Below are 13446 nucleotides of genomic sequence, written 5' to 3'. Positions count from 1 at the left end.
TTTCCTCGAATCTACTATTTCTGTCAACGATTCTTCTATCTCTTTGCAAATTTCTTTTACTCGACAATTCTTCTTCGTTGGCAAAAATCTAAAAAAATTATCATCATTCATTAGAAAAAGTGGAAATAAGGTAAACAAAACAGAACATGTTCAGTAAGAGTACTACGTCATACCTCCATCCGGGGATGTAATTTGATGCTTGTGGACTAGCAATCGATAAATTGACTTGTTCTGTTTGCAATTCACATATTCTTCTCCCTTTCTCATAACTGCTGCCAAAGGCTACTCTAGAAATTATATCACCGGTCAAACTCTCAAGGTAAGGCCATACATCTATCTCTGTTGAAGTTGATCCACCTTTCGAAATCATCTCTTCCCAAGAAGTTGTCATCAAGCTACAACTCTCGTGTATTGAATGGAACATACTCTTCATTTAAAAGTAGCAGACGAAGAAAAAATTAAAAAAATCATGCACGACATTTATAATTTGTGACCAAATGATAAGAAATATAATATTATTCCTTAGGAAATACTACCCCATCTAGAATAAATTGTCACATACTATACAGTATCACTAGTTGATAAAAAAACGAAAAATCATAGCAACACGACTACAAATATACAATAGTCGATATAATATGAACAATTTACCTTCAATTTGTCCATGTAAAATGCCGGGTTGATTATTCTTCTATGTTTAACCCAAGTTTCGCCTTCAAGGCCAAACAAACCTACCATGAGTAATTGGGTAAATGGATGATTTGATTTCTGAAAATCTTCATATTTTATGAAAACATCCTTTTTTTTCTATCATTGATTTTTGAATTTGATATCATTGAGTAAACTTAACCAAAAAAAAAAAAAATTCAAGTTTTTAGTAGTTCCTTTAAAATTTGATTAACGGGCCGGGCCTTCCCAAATTTACACCAAATTATACCCATGAATATTATATGTCTATTTGGTCTTGTCTTTATAATTCTATTTTTCCTTTTCTGTTTAACATCCCAAATCGTATTAGGTGCTATTATTACCCAAATTTATAGTCAAAGAATGTCCCAAAGTATTATCAACACTTTTTGACCCTAAGATGTATCCCCAAGGGTCTCAATACTTTTTGCCACCGGCCCCAATAACCTCAAAAATTTATCAAAAATCGTGGATAATAGCCTTAAATTCTGGAATCTTTTGACCTTTTTTCGCCCGTAAATATAAATTGCAGAGATGTTTACTATGGTCTCTAATATCCTCCGGGAGTCCAATTGAGTGGGTGGAACCATCCAATTTGCCTTAAAATGGTCAATTTACCAATTCGCAATTTGCACTGATTTTGTGAACTCAAGCCTACCACAGACATTTATGACATCATTTAATGGCCATATATGGTTCCAAACGACATTATATGACCCTAAGATATATACCCAAGGGTCTCAACAGTTTTTGCCACCGGCCCCAATAACCTCAAAAATTTATCAAAAAGCGTGGATAATAGCCTTCAATTTTGGAATTTTTTGACCTTTTTTCGCCCGGAAATAAAAATTGCTGAGATGTTTACTATGTTCCCTAATATCCTCTAGGAGTCCAATTGAGTGGGTGAAACCATCCAATTTGCCATAAAACAGTCAATTTACCAATTCGCAAATCTCACCGATTTTGTGAACTCAAGCTTACCACGGACATTTATGACATCATTTAATGGTCATATATGGTTCCAATTTGCATTATATGACCCTAAGACGTATCCCCTAGGGTCTCAACACTTTTCGCCACCGGCCCTAATAACCTCAAAAATTCCTCAAAAAGCGTGGATAACTTCAATTTTGGAATTTTTTGACCTTTTTACGTTCGGAAATAAAAATTGTCGAGATGTTTACTATGGTCCCTAATATCCTCCGGGAGTCCAATTGAGTGGGTGGAACCATCCAATTTGCCTTAAAATGATCAATTTACTAATCCGCAACTTGCACCGATTTTGTGAACTCAAGCCTTCCACGGACATTTATGACATAATTTAATGGTCATATATGGTTCCAAACGGCATTATATGACCCTAAGATGTATCCCCTAGGGTCTCAACACTTTTCGCCACCGGCTCAAATAACCTTAAAAATTTCTCAAAAAGCGTGGATAATAGCCTTCAATTTTGGAATTTTTTGACCTTTTTTCGCCCGGAAATAAATTTTTTTGAGATGTTTACTATGGTCCCTAATATCATCCAGGAGTCCAATTAAGGTGGAACCATCCAATTTTCCTTAAAACGATCAATTTACCAATTCGCAACTCTCACCGATTTTGTGAACTCAAGCCTACCACGGACATTTAAGACATCATATAATGGTCATATATGGTTCCAAACGGCATTATATGACCTTAAGATGTATCCCCTAGGGTCTTAACACTTTTTCGCCACCGGGCCCCTTAACCTAAAAAATTCCTCAAAAAGCGTGGATAATAACCTTCAATTTTTGAATATTTTAACCTTTTTTTGCCAGGAAATAAAAATTTCCGAGATGTTTACCACGGTCCCTAATTCCTTCCGGGAGTCCAATTAGGTGGGTGGAACCAACCAATATTCCTTAAAACGATCAATTTACTAATCCGCAACTTGCACTGATTTTGTGAAATCAATCCTACCACAGACATTTATGACATTATATAATGGTCATATATGGTTCCAAACGGCACTATATGATCCTAAGATGTATCTCTTAGGGTATTAATACTTTTTGCCACGGGCCCCCGTAACCTCAAAAATTCCTAGAAAAGCGTGGGTAATACCCTTAAATTTTGGAATTTTTTGACCTTTTTTTGCCCGGAAATAAAAATTGCCGAGAACCCCTCTAGTTTTTTCTCTGTCACTCGCGATCTCCGACTTCTCCATCTTAATTTTACCATACGTCTACACTGTTTTAATTTGAGCAGATCTTCATTCTTCTCGAAGCTTCTCGATGATGGACGCTGCTTCCGGTGCTGATGAAAACTTGCTGATTAAACAACTCCCCTCTACTCTACTCTTCTCTCCTCCATTGTCGCTTACTCCGACTTCTCTGCTTTGAATTCTCCATTGAATAGCCTTCTTAGCTTTCTCTCTTCCATTCAAGCACCTCGTTGCAAGGTTAGCTTTCACACTTTACTTTCAATCTAATTATATAATTATTTGAGAAATTTCTCTTGGAAATATAGAAAGGGAATTCAAAGGGTCAAATATGGGCACCCAATCGGGCGAGCATTGCCCGACCGGGCGCGAGAAGAGTCGTAAAATTCTGGAGTTTCGCCGCCTGACTGGGCGTGAGAAGACGTCTGGAAAAGGGGAGTGTTCGCCCGACCAGGTGCGAGAGCAACCTAAGTTTTAGTGGGGTGCTCGCCCGACCGGGCGAGCTCCGTCCGATCGGGTGCAAGTTTGTTCGTTGAACTCCAACGGTTCCCTTGGATTCCTTTACTTGGTTAATTTCTTGTAGCCCCCCATTTAAGAGGTTGATTATGGTGTTTTAATCACCATGATTATTCGGATTTTATTTTCTTATTGATTGAAAATATTCCTGTTTGATCTTCCATCTTCTTCAATCTTCATTATAAGTTGGAGGTTAATTTTTCTAATCATAGACACAAGAAATACATATCAAACACAAGCTAAACACATACTCTATATTGGGCATAAGTTACTTGGCTCCAACCTTCCACCCAAAAGTGTCTGTGAGTGGAAGTGGTGTGTTAATCTTAGAGAATGTGTTAACGAATACAATTGAGCACCCTGGTTGCATCGGAATTTCGTTTTCAAATCAGTGAATTTGCATCACGACACACCGTACTCTTCCTATATTGCAGGATCATCTTTTCGATCTTACTTGTTACTTTTTATACTATTTGCTCTTATTTAGAACAATTTCTAGATCTTGTAATTTTGTTATTGAGTTTTGATTTTGTAATGGTTTTCCCATTTTTAGGGTGATATTATATACAAATTAGATTGCTTTTTTTTTTTGCTCTTCTTTAAGAATACTTAGTTTGCTTTTCTTTAGTTATCATATTAGGCTAGTGAAGGGAGTTTGATTTTCTTTTTTTGTTTTTTTACATGACTTTGTTGTACATGCTCAATGTTGGTGTTTGATTTATGTAAGATGATTATCCTTTATAGGCTAGTGCGAAGTGTGTTAAAGTTTTGACAATCAGCTAATTGAAGCATAATTTGATTACCAATCATGATACAAGACAGGTTTAATTGTTCTAGCGCAAGTGGTAGAAGCATTGAGGTACATTCATTTACCCAAATATTACCTAACAAGCTCAACTTGAGTTAATGGTAGTGTAAATGACCGAAAAATTGGACTAGATAAGGCCAAAACTTGATGAAATGTGCTCTATTTTGGCAATAGACAACACATGTACTCCAATGTTGGCTAATAAGTTAACATGGGTCAATGCACTAGTAGAAAATTAAGTTATGACATTTGTATCATTCGCAATAGCATTTTGTGAGAAGTTTTAGAAACTACTTTCTTCGTTTTTAAATACTTGCTTCATTTCTTTTTGTGCGGAGTGTTAGAAGAATTTGGAGAAAGTAATAAAATAGGAGGTTGTAGGGTAAGTGGAAGAATAAAAAAAAATATAAAAAACAAAAGTAGTGGATAGTATTGAGAATATGAAATTTATAAAATATGATTCATGGTGGGTCCATTAGATGAGAGAAATTAATTAAATATTGTAAAAGCTTTCTAAATAAGAAAATGAAGCAAGTATTTAAAAACGGCCAAAAAAGAAAAGTAGGGCAAATACTTTAAAATAGAGGGAGTAAATAAAACCATTTAATTTTGTATTTTAAGAAGAGGAAAGTAGAAAGAAACCAAGTACACCAAAGGTATTGATTGATCCCTCTGCTTTTATTGAACTTGATCCCACATTAGTTGCCAAAAACAAAACTGTGGAGTGTTCTTAGTATTTGTCTCAGGCTAGAGTTTTGTTTCTGTTCTACTTTTATCCTTTCCTTGGTCATGTCATGACTCTCTGTTATTGTTGTGAGTATCTATGATTGCATTTGTTAAGCATATAATACGTAGTATATTCAATGTGTGTTTTTCATTATAGTATCTTCTGCAAGTTGCTACATTTGGAGTTACTAAAATGCATTCTTTGGATAATGGATAGGTTGAGGTATGCGTTTGACATGAGCTCTGCTACATCTACTGCATGTTAGTGTTGCTGTCGCTACAACGAACTAATACTGCTGCTGCCACTCCAGTCGCTACAACTAATACTGCTGCTGCTGCCGCCACTGCTACTGATGTTGATGCTGCCATCAGTAAAGAATGAGTATATTTTTGGGGTGAAATGGTAATACTGTACAGTGCTTTTGAAGAAATTAATTTGTTTTCTTTTGGGATCAAACTGTAGTATTACAATAATTTATGGAAATTTTGACAATTACCACCTTCTGTTTAGTCCATTTTAGCAATTACCACCTTCTATTTTTTTTTTTTTTTTTTGAAAATTACCACCTTCTATTTTCAAAAACATCAAAAGTTACCACCTTACCTCTCAACTACCACATGACGTCATTTTGGGCTCATTCTTTCCCTTTCCTCCCTATTTCCCTCACATTTCTCATTCCTAACTCGATTCTCATCCCCCCCCCCCCCTTTCACTTCTTTTCCCCAAACAATAAAAAACACTTCAATTCACTCCTCCAAATCAAAATTGACGAACAATTATTGGTGGTTTGGGAGAAAAAAAGTGAAAGGGGAGATGATAATTCAAATAGGAATGAGAAATGTGAGGGAAATAGGGAGAGAATAGAAAGAATGGGCCAAAAATGACATCATGTGATAGTTGGGGGGTAAGAAGGTGGTAACTTTTGATGTTTTTGAAAGTAGAAGGTGGTAATTTTCAAAAAAAAAAAAAAAAGGTGGTAATTGCTAAAATGGACATAAGTAGTAATTGTCAAAATTTTCATAATTTATTTATGAAAATATTTAAGCTTATATGTATATACTAACTTTTCTATGCATGCAATGTGAGCATTACACATTAATTAAAATAATTTATATCATTAGTTTGAAACAATATTTATATGTCAAAATCACATGAGTCAAGAACAAAGATGTATAGTCCAATATGTTGAAAAGTTTAAACTTAAATACTAGATAAAAGCAACCAATCAATTGAATGAAAATTAGTTAGTATATATATAACCAACAATAAATTTCGATCATTTCGTTAATTAATGTAGTACATGGTTATATATAAGAGAAAGATAAAAAAGAATATGTAAAAGAAATAGTGTAACTGTGTAAGTAAAAGAAATGAAGATAGTGAGATTTTTTAACACTAAATGATTAAAGTGATTGATTACTCTCCAAAAATGCTACTCTCTTTGTGTTTTAATAAGTATTACAGTTTGACTTTTTCCACTATTCACATAATAGTTTGACTTGATTAATTTACTACTCGTAATATATATATGAAATTTTTTTATTGTATTATACATTGTTGGAATCGTTATAATGTATACTTTTATAATATCAATTTTCGTATAATTTTATTAACATATAATTTATTTAATAAATTAATGGTCAAAGTCGTGTCTCAACATATATATAAGGTCAAATTGTAACACTTATTAAAATACCGAGAAAGTTTTAACAATCAAAATTAAATTTCGTTTGCATTGTCTTGAAAGGTGCTACGGGCCAACACTCGAATTCTCTGATTTTAAAAAGGTAAAGAAAAAACATGAATTTGATCCTCGACATGATTTGACAAGCACCACAAACAAAATTTTCAACCAATTCTCTTGGTGTTAGTTGAGATTCTTATTTAGATTTTAGAGCACTTTTCTAATATTCTAATTATCTTAATTAAACATGTGCATTCGAAATACATTCAAAATGTAATGAATACCTTTCCTCAAAATATTTTTTTTTTTTTTTTTTTGAAAGTAAAATACATTGGGGAGCTTAGGTACGTCTTCTCACAAGACCGTGACCTAAACTATATATCTAGGAGCAAAAAATAAGAAAATTTACTATCCAAAAAAGGATCTATATCCTGATGAGTCGGAGTAGAGTAGCCGAGAGAGGCAACATAGTCTGTTGCCCGATTGCCTTCCCGATAGATATGTCTTGCCTGAAAATTCGTAAAAGAATCCAAAATAGCCTTGACATCCGCCATAAGAACCTGAAGTTTCCAAGGGCAGCTGAAATGACCCTGCAAAATATTAATAACAGTAAGATTATCGCCTTCAATAAAAATATCAGAAATATGAAATTTCTTAGCAAGAAGGAGGCCATTTCGAAGCGCAATGGCTTCGGCAAGGAAGGTCGAACAAGAACCTAAATTATAAGTTCGACTAGTAATATGATTTCCTAAGTGATCCCGAATGACCACACCTGCAGTAGCAGATCGAATTCTGGTAGGAAGAACCATCAAAATTAAGTTTACAAAAACCGACAGGAGGTGGAGACCATGAGTCAATAGGTGGAGTGGGAGGAGGAGGAGGCGGCGGAGGTGACACAGTTGGTAAGTGAATTGTGTCCAGAAGGGAGCGAGATTCCCATTCTTTAAACATTGAAAAAGCTCGAATAAAAATACTAGGAACAGTAGCAGTAGAGTTCTTGAAAATAACTGCGTTACGATGTTTCCAAATACTCCAAAACAAGATAGCTATCTTAGGGAGGAGTTTAGGCATATTGAATTTAAGAGAGCGAAATAAATCATGGATCTGAGTAAATTGAGGGATACGACCAAGCCACTGAAGAACAGAAGAAGAAGACCAAAGAGCCATGGAAAAGGGACAAGAGAGGAAAAGATGATTTTGAGATTCAGAATGAGTAGAACACAGTGCACAATAACTAGGGACATTAATATTACGTGAAGATAAAGTATGACGAGTAGTATAGGAAGGCTGTTATGAAGGATTTGCCAAAGGAAAATCTGGATTTTAGGTGGAATATCCAATTTCCAAATCCAACGGAATTCCCATTTAGAGGTAGGAAGGACATGAGAATGGGCTAGCCAAGTAGCAGATTTGACAGTGAACTGACCATCTTTAGAAAGACCCCAACAAGGTTCATCTGAAACAGGGGAGGAGGGAAGGGGGATTCCTCTAATAGTTTGAACTATATTATTGGGAAGAACAGTAAGCAGAAGAGGGACGTCTCAAGTATTATCATCAGTGATGAACATATCAACTGTCATATCAATATTCGCAATTTGATCGGGGTCCAAACCAAGAAGGGCAATAAGATTGGTGTGAGCACACCAAATATCAACCCAAAAAAGGATAGAAGAACCATTCCCTACCTTCCACCGTAGTCCCCTAATTAAGAGAGGGCGAATTTGGAGAATCTTTTTCCAAATCCAAGAGTCTCTAGGTTGAGTACAATAGGTAAGGAAATGAGATTTACGTAAATATTTAGCAGTGACAGATTGGACCCATAAGTTAGTTGGGTCAGACATAATCTTCCAACCAAGCTACTTCCTCAAAATAAATTGTAATGAATACCTTTACAACAACTATGAAAGTTACTGGAATTTTTTTAAATTTTTTTTAATAACTAGTTATTGAAAAAATATAACAACTAGCTAATTGTTACTTTACCGAACACTCATATCTTATAGAAAAAATATTAATTTAATATTTAACAACTAATTAATCGTTACTTTACCGAACACTCATATCTTAATTATTTGTTTTCACATCTAGCTAACAATTTATTATTGACAGCTAACATCTACCACTTAATTTAAAACTCTTTTTTTTTTCCTAAAATTTTGCTAGGCCCAATCTTAAGGAAAAGTAAAGTTGTTTTTATTCCCAAAAATGTTGAACCATACGAGGCTTTCAATTCATATATCAGTGTCTTATAGTCGTAACATGTAAGCAGAGACGAATCTTTGTTAGGGCTTGCAAATTACACTTCCCCTCTCTTCACGTTTTCAAGTCACTAGATAAAAAAATATGTGTTGCCTAAATAATCTATAAGAAAAAAAACCTTCATGGCATAGTGTTCATTAGATCAAATTTTAGATTTTAAACTAGCAGACTCTTTATTTATCTTTGGTCCAAGATCCACCACTATTTGTTACTCCTTCTTGTCTTATAATATAGGCCTTGTTCTCATCAAATTATTTTCAGTTCAGTTTAGTTCAGCTCAGCTCAGCTCAGCTTCTAATTTCCTTCTTCCATAAAATCATTTCAGTTCAGTTCAGTTCAGTTAAGCTCTAATAAGTTCAATTCAGTTAAGCTCTAATAAGTTCAGTTCAGTTAATGAGAACAGATAATGTCTTTTTGGATTTTTTCGCGAGAATTAAGAAAGTTGTAAATTCCTTGAAACTAACGATTAGAAATATATATGTACATGTGGAGCTAGAGATATAGAGAAAGAAAAAGTAGTTGAGAATAATTGAAGAGATAGAGAGCAAGTATTGACAATTGATATTAAAAGTAAAATAATAATAATAACAATAATAATAATAATAATAATAATAATAATAATAATAATAATAATAATAATAATAATAATAATAGTATAAAAAAAATACTATTCATCTAAAAAAGGGTAATAATGTCAAATAGTACAACCTTTAAATAAAAAGAGACATTATATTTTGGTTTATTTAAAAAAGAAAAGAGACATGTATTATGAGACGGAGGTATTTTTTTTTTTGTGGTGCTTAGGGAGTCACAAGGGCAGGGGTGAGAATCGATCCCATGATCTCTTGGAACCGGGAGGGAAGCTCTAACCACTTGAGCTATTCCTCACACTCATGAGACGTTGGTAATTAAGTAAGCAATTTATGCTCTTTCTATCTTTATATTTTTGCTTTGACTTTTTATAGATAGACTAGAGCGTCTTAAAAAATTTATTTATTTATTTTTGTTATAATGATTATATATGTGGCTCGATCGATTCCCTTACTACCAAACAATCAGGTTCAACTAAGTTTAATTTATTCCTTCTCTCTCAAAAATGGAGGCAAGTGATGAAGAAAGAAACATCAAAGAGCATTATGATGATCACCAAGAACAACCACCAGCACCACCATCCAAATGGAAAAAGGGTAGCTTCGTTACCATGCCATTTATCATAGGTAAATATTTGTTTTTAATGACGGATTACACTGTCATCGTGACTATTAACTGAATTACACTTTCATCGTGACTATTAATTTTGATAACTAACACACTTAAAATGTTGGAATTATGACACAGCAAACGAGTCATTTGAAAAGGTAGCAAGTTATGGATTATTACCAAACATGATCGTATATTTGATGAAGGATTACAAGATGAGTTTAGCAAAAGGCCAAAATTTGATTTACTTTTGGTCTGCTGCTACCAATTTTTTCCCTCTTATTGGCGCTTTTGTGGCTGATTCATATCTTGGTCGATTTCTTACCATTGCTCTGGGTTCCGTCTTCAGTCTCTTGGTAATTCTATTAATATTTAACATCTAGACATCGATATTCGTGGATATTGTTTGTTATATACCTATACGACTATACTCCATATGTCTCTAAATAATAGTTCTATTTTTTAAAGCTACCAGCCTATCACTAAAAAAATTTAGACATTTGAGAACTTAAAATTACTTATTGATTCAATATGACACTTATTAATTGATTAAGGAAAAGAAGAGAAATCATTCAATTCGACAATGTACAAAAGCGCCTCGTATTACCATTTATGATTGTTTCCTTGCTTATCTATATTGCCAATGAATCCCCCTCTATTTACTATTTTTTAATATGCTAAATGCAATTTTTTTTTTCTTTGGTCATCTTATCAAGTAAACTAATAGTCCATTATTGATTTCACCTGCTCCCTTCCATTATTGATTTCACCCTCTCCCTTCCACTCTTAATTAGCTTAATTCTTGGTGTTTGTTTTTTTTGAACGATATTATAAAGACTTTTTTTTTTTTTTTTTTAAAATTAACCATTACTCCCTCCTTTTTGTAATGTTATAGTCTTAAAATTTAGAGGGAATCTAAGCAAATTTATGAGATTTAATTTAATTTTACTTGATGAGTACATTATTAGTTAGATGGTCTTTTAACAATTACAAACATGACTACTTTCTTTTTTTGGGGTTTCAAAACTATGTGCCTATTTCTATTTTAATCTCCCTCTAACCTCATATGCATGTTTATATTTTTCAATCATGAGTTTTAAGGAATATTTAAGTTCCTTAAATCTCGTGAAAATTGGGAAATAAACATGTAGATAAGGGACGGAGGGAGTACTAATAATATACTCACCAATAATGCTCATATATCTACTTCTGTCTTAATTTACATAATTGTACGAGTAATAATTATAGAAAAGGTTTATTATCATTGAAATTTACAAAGTAATTATACAAACAAATGGAGTAATAATTGTAACAAAATTAATGCTAACCACTTCGTTAAAAACCTAAAACAAGCATCAGAGTTATGGAGGTAGTATAAAGAAAAAATAATAATGAGATTGAATTAAACGTTATTGTATAAAGGAGGGGAAAAAAAGGAGAGATAAGGACTAGAATATAAAATATGTAAAAACTTATTTTATTTAATTTGCTATTAAAAATTAAATAAAGAATATTGATGTTTAAAATGACGTAGACCAATCAAATTAAATGTGAATAGTGGGATAGAGGATTCATACCCTTTTCGGCCTTTTGCTTTCTTTAAGAAAACAAAAGGTGTTTAAACAAGTCAAGTAATTTTTATTTTTATTTTTATTTTATTTTTTTTTTTTTTTTTGGAAACAAACAAGTCAAGTAAATTAAACTAGCCAAGTAAGCCAACAATTAAAGGTTACAAAATACTAAAATAGGCCTAAAGTCAAAGTTAATTGCTTTCTTTGTATGTAAAAAAGCAAGTTTATCCGGCAACAATTATGCTATAATGCTATGAGTTGTTTATTTGCATAATTTTTGGCAAAATATATTCTCATTTTTATTCAAAATAGAAAATTTTATTTAATTTTCAAGCGTACTCCCCCTACCATTTTAAGGTTACATATAACATCCGTTCAAAAAAAAAAAAAAAGGTTACATATAACATAATTAATAAAAAATTGATTGCCCCATCAAAGTTGACTACGGAGTACTTAAAATACAATATGTTAACTCGATACGAACCAAGATAGCATCACACAGGTTTATTATAGCTTAATTCCACCTTGAAAATGTGATTGTATAACTTATGTGTAACAACTAACAAGTTATATTAGAACAAGAACATTTTTCCGAAACAGTCCAAATTATTGGGGGACCAAGCTGCTGCAATGCAAAACATAAATACCATTAAATAAACGATTTTTGTCTATCAAAATGATAAATTGGGGCTTCCTTAAGAATAAATGAGTAATGTAGCTATATATTTGGTTCTGAATTACTTTGTAAATGTTACTTGGTGACCAAGCTGCTACAATAATGCAAAACATAAATATGTAAAATTAGGCCAAGTTGTGGCACATGAATCAACATTTTTGGTAAATATAAAGTACGTCAATATCCCCTCAAAAAAAAAAAAAAAAAAAAAAAGTCAATAAATCAAAAGCAATCAATTTTATTACTCCCATTATTTACTTATGTTAATATTGTTGCATTAAATTAAAGAGTATATAATTACGGGCCTTCAATTACCAGCTTAATTTTTTGGTTCAATTGATGATCATTTAACATAGTATCAAAATCAACATGACAAGAAGGTTACTGTTGGTTCAAATTTCATACCCCTTGATTATTGAAATAATCTTGCATATGTGATGTGTGTTAATTGGAATTATAAGAAATTTTCTTGATGCAGGGGATGACTCTACTCTGGCTAACAACAATGATCCCAAATGCAAAGCCACCGCCGTGCAACACCTTAGCCCATGACTGCAAATCCCCAACATCAGGGCAATATGCCATCCTAGTGTTTGCCTTTCTCATCATGTCAATTGGTGCCGGTGGAGTAAGGCCTTGTTCACTAGCTTTCGGCGCTGATCAAGTAGACCGAAGAGACAATCCCAAGAATAAAAAGACTTTGGAACTCTTTTTCAGCTGGTACTATGCATGTGGTTGCTTTTCTGTAGTAATTGCTATGACAGTAATAGTGTACATTCAAGATCACTTGGGTTGGAAAATTGGGTTCGGCATACCAATTATTCTTATGCTCTTATCGACCATCTTCCTCTTGCTTGCTACTCCTCTTTATGTGATGAATAAGGTTAAGAGTAATCTCTTTATTAGCCTTGTTAGAGTTGCAATTGCTGCTTTTCAAAACAGAAAAATCACTCTGCCACCTCCTGGATCAAATGTGCATTACTATTATCTAAAGAAAAATTCAACAATAACTTGCCCAAATGATAGATTAAGGTATGTTTTGATCGAGGATACCCCAGTTTCTCATTTGTTTCTCATAATGGCATTTTTGTGAATAAATCAACAACTTTTTCATTATTGTGGGCTCCACAATT

At 33.1% G+C, this 13446-nt stretch overlaps 1 protein-coding gene across 1 annotated transcript in view; it reads left to right on the top strand.

Moving 5' to 3' along the window:
- Positions 1 to 13446, top strand: part of LOC145639727 (protein NRT1/ PTR FAMILY 1.2-like) — a 43283-nt gene that overhangs the window by 28580 nt on the left and 1257 nt on the right. The window contains exons 2-3 of the mRNA XM_081691050.1: positions 10205 to 10422; positions 12792 to 13345. Coding sequence (XP_081547176.1) covers positions 10205 to 10422; positions 12792 to 13345 — 772 coding nt within the window. The remainder of the gene's footprint in view (positions 1 to 10204; positions 10423 to 12791; positions 13346 to 13446) is intronic.

This window comes from Chenopodium album, chromosome 7 (assembly GCF_948465745.1).
Source record: "Chenopodium album chromosome 7, dcCheAlbu1.1, whole genome shotgun sequence".
NCBI classification, from domain to species: Eukaryota; Viridiplantae; Streptophyta; class Magnoliopsida; order Caryophyllales; family Amaranthaceae; genus Chenopodium; species Chenopodium album.
Note: the sequence above shows the minus strand (reverse complement) of the source record. Positions and strands in the feature narration are given on the sequence as shown.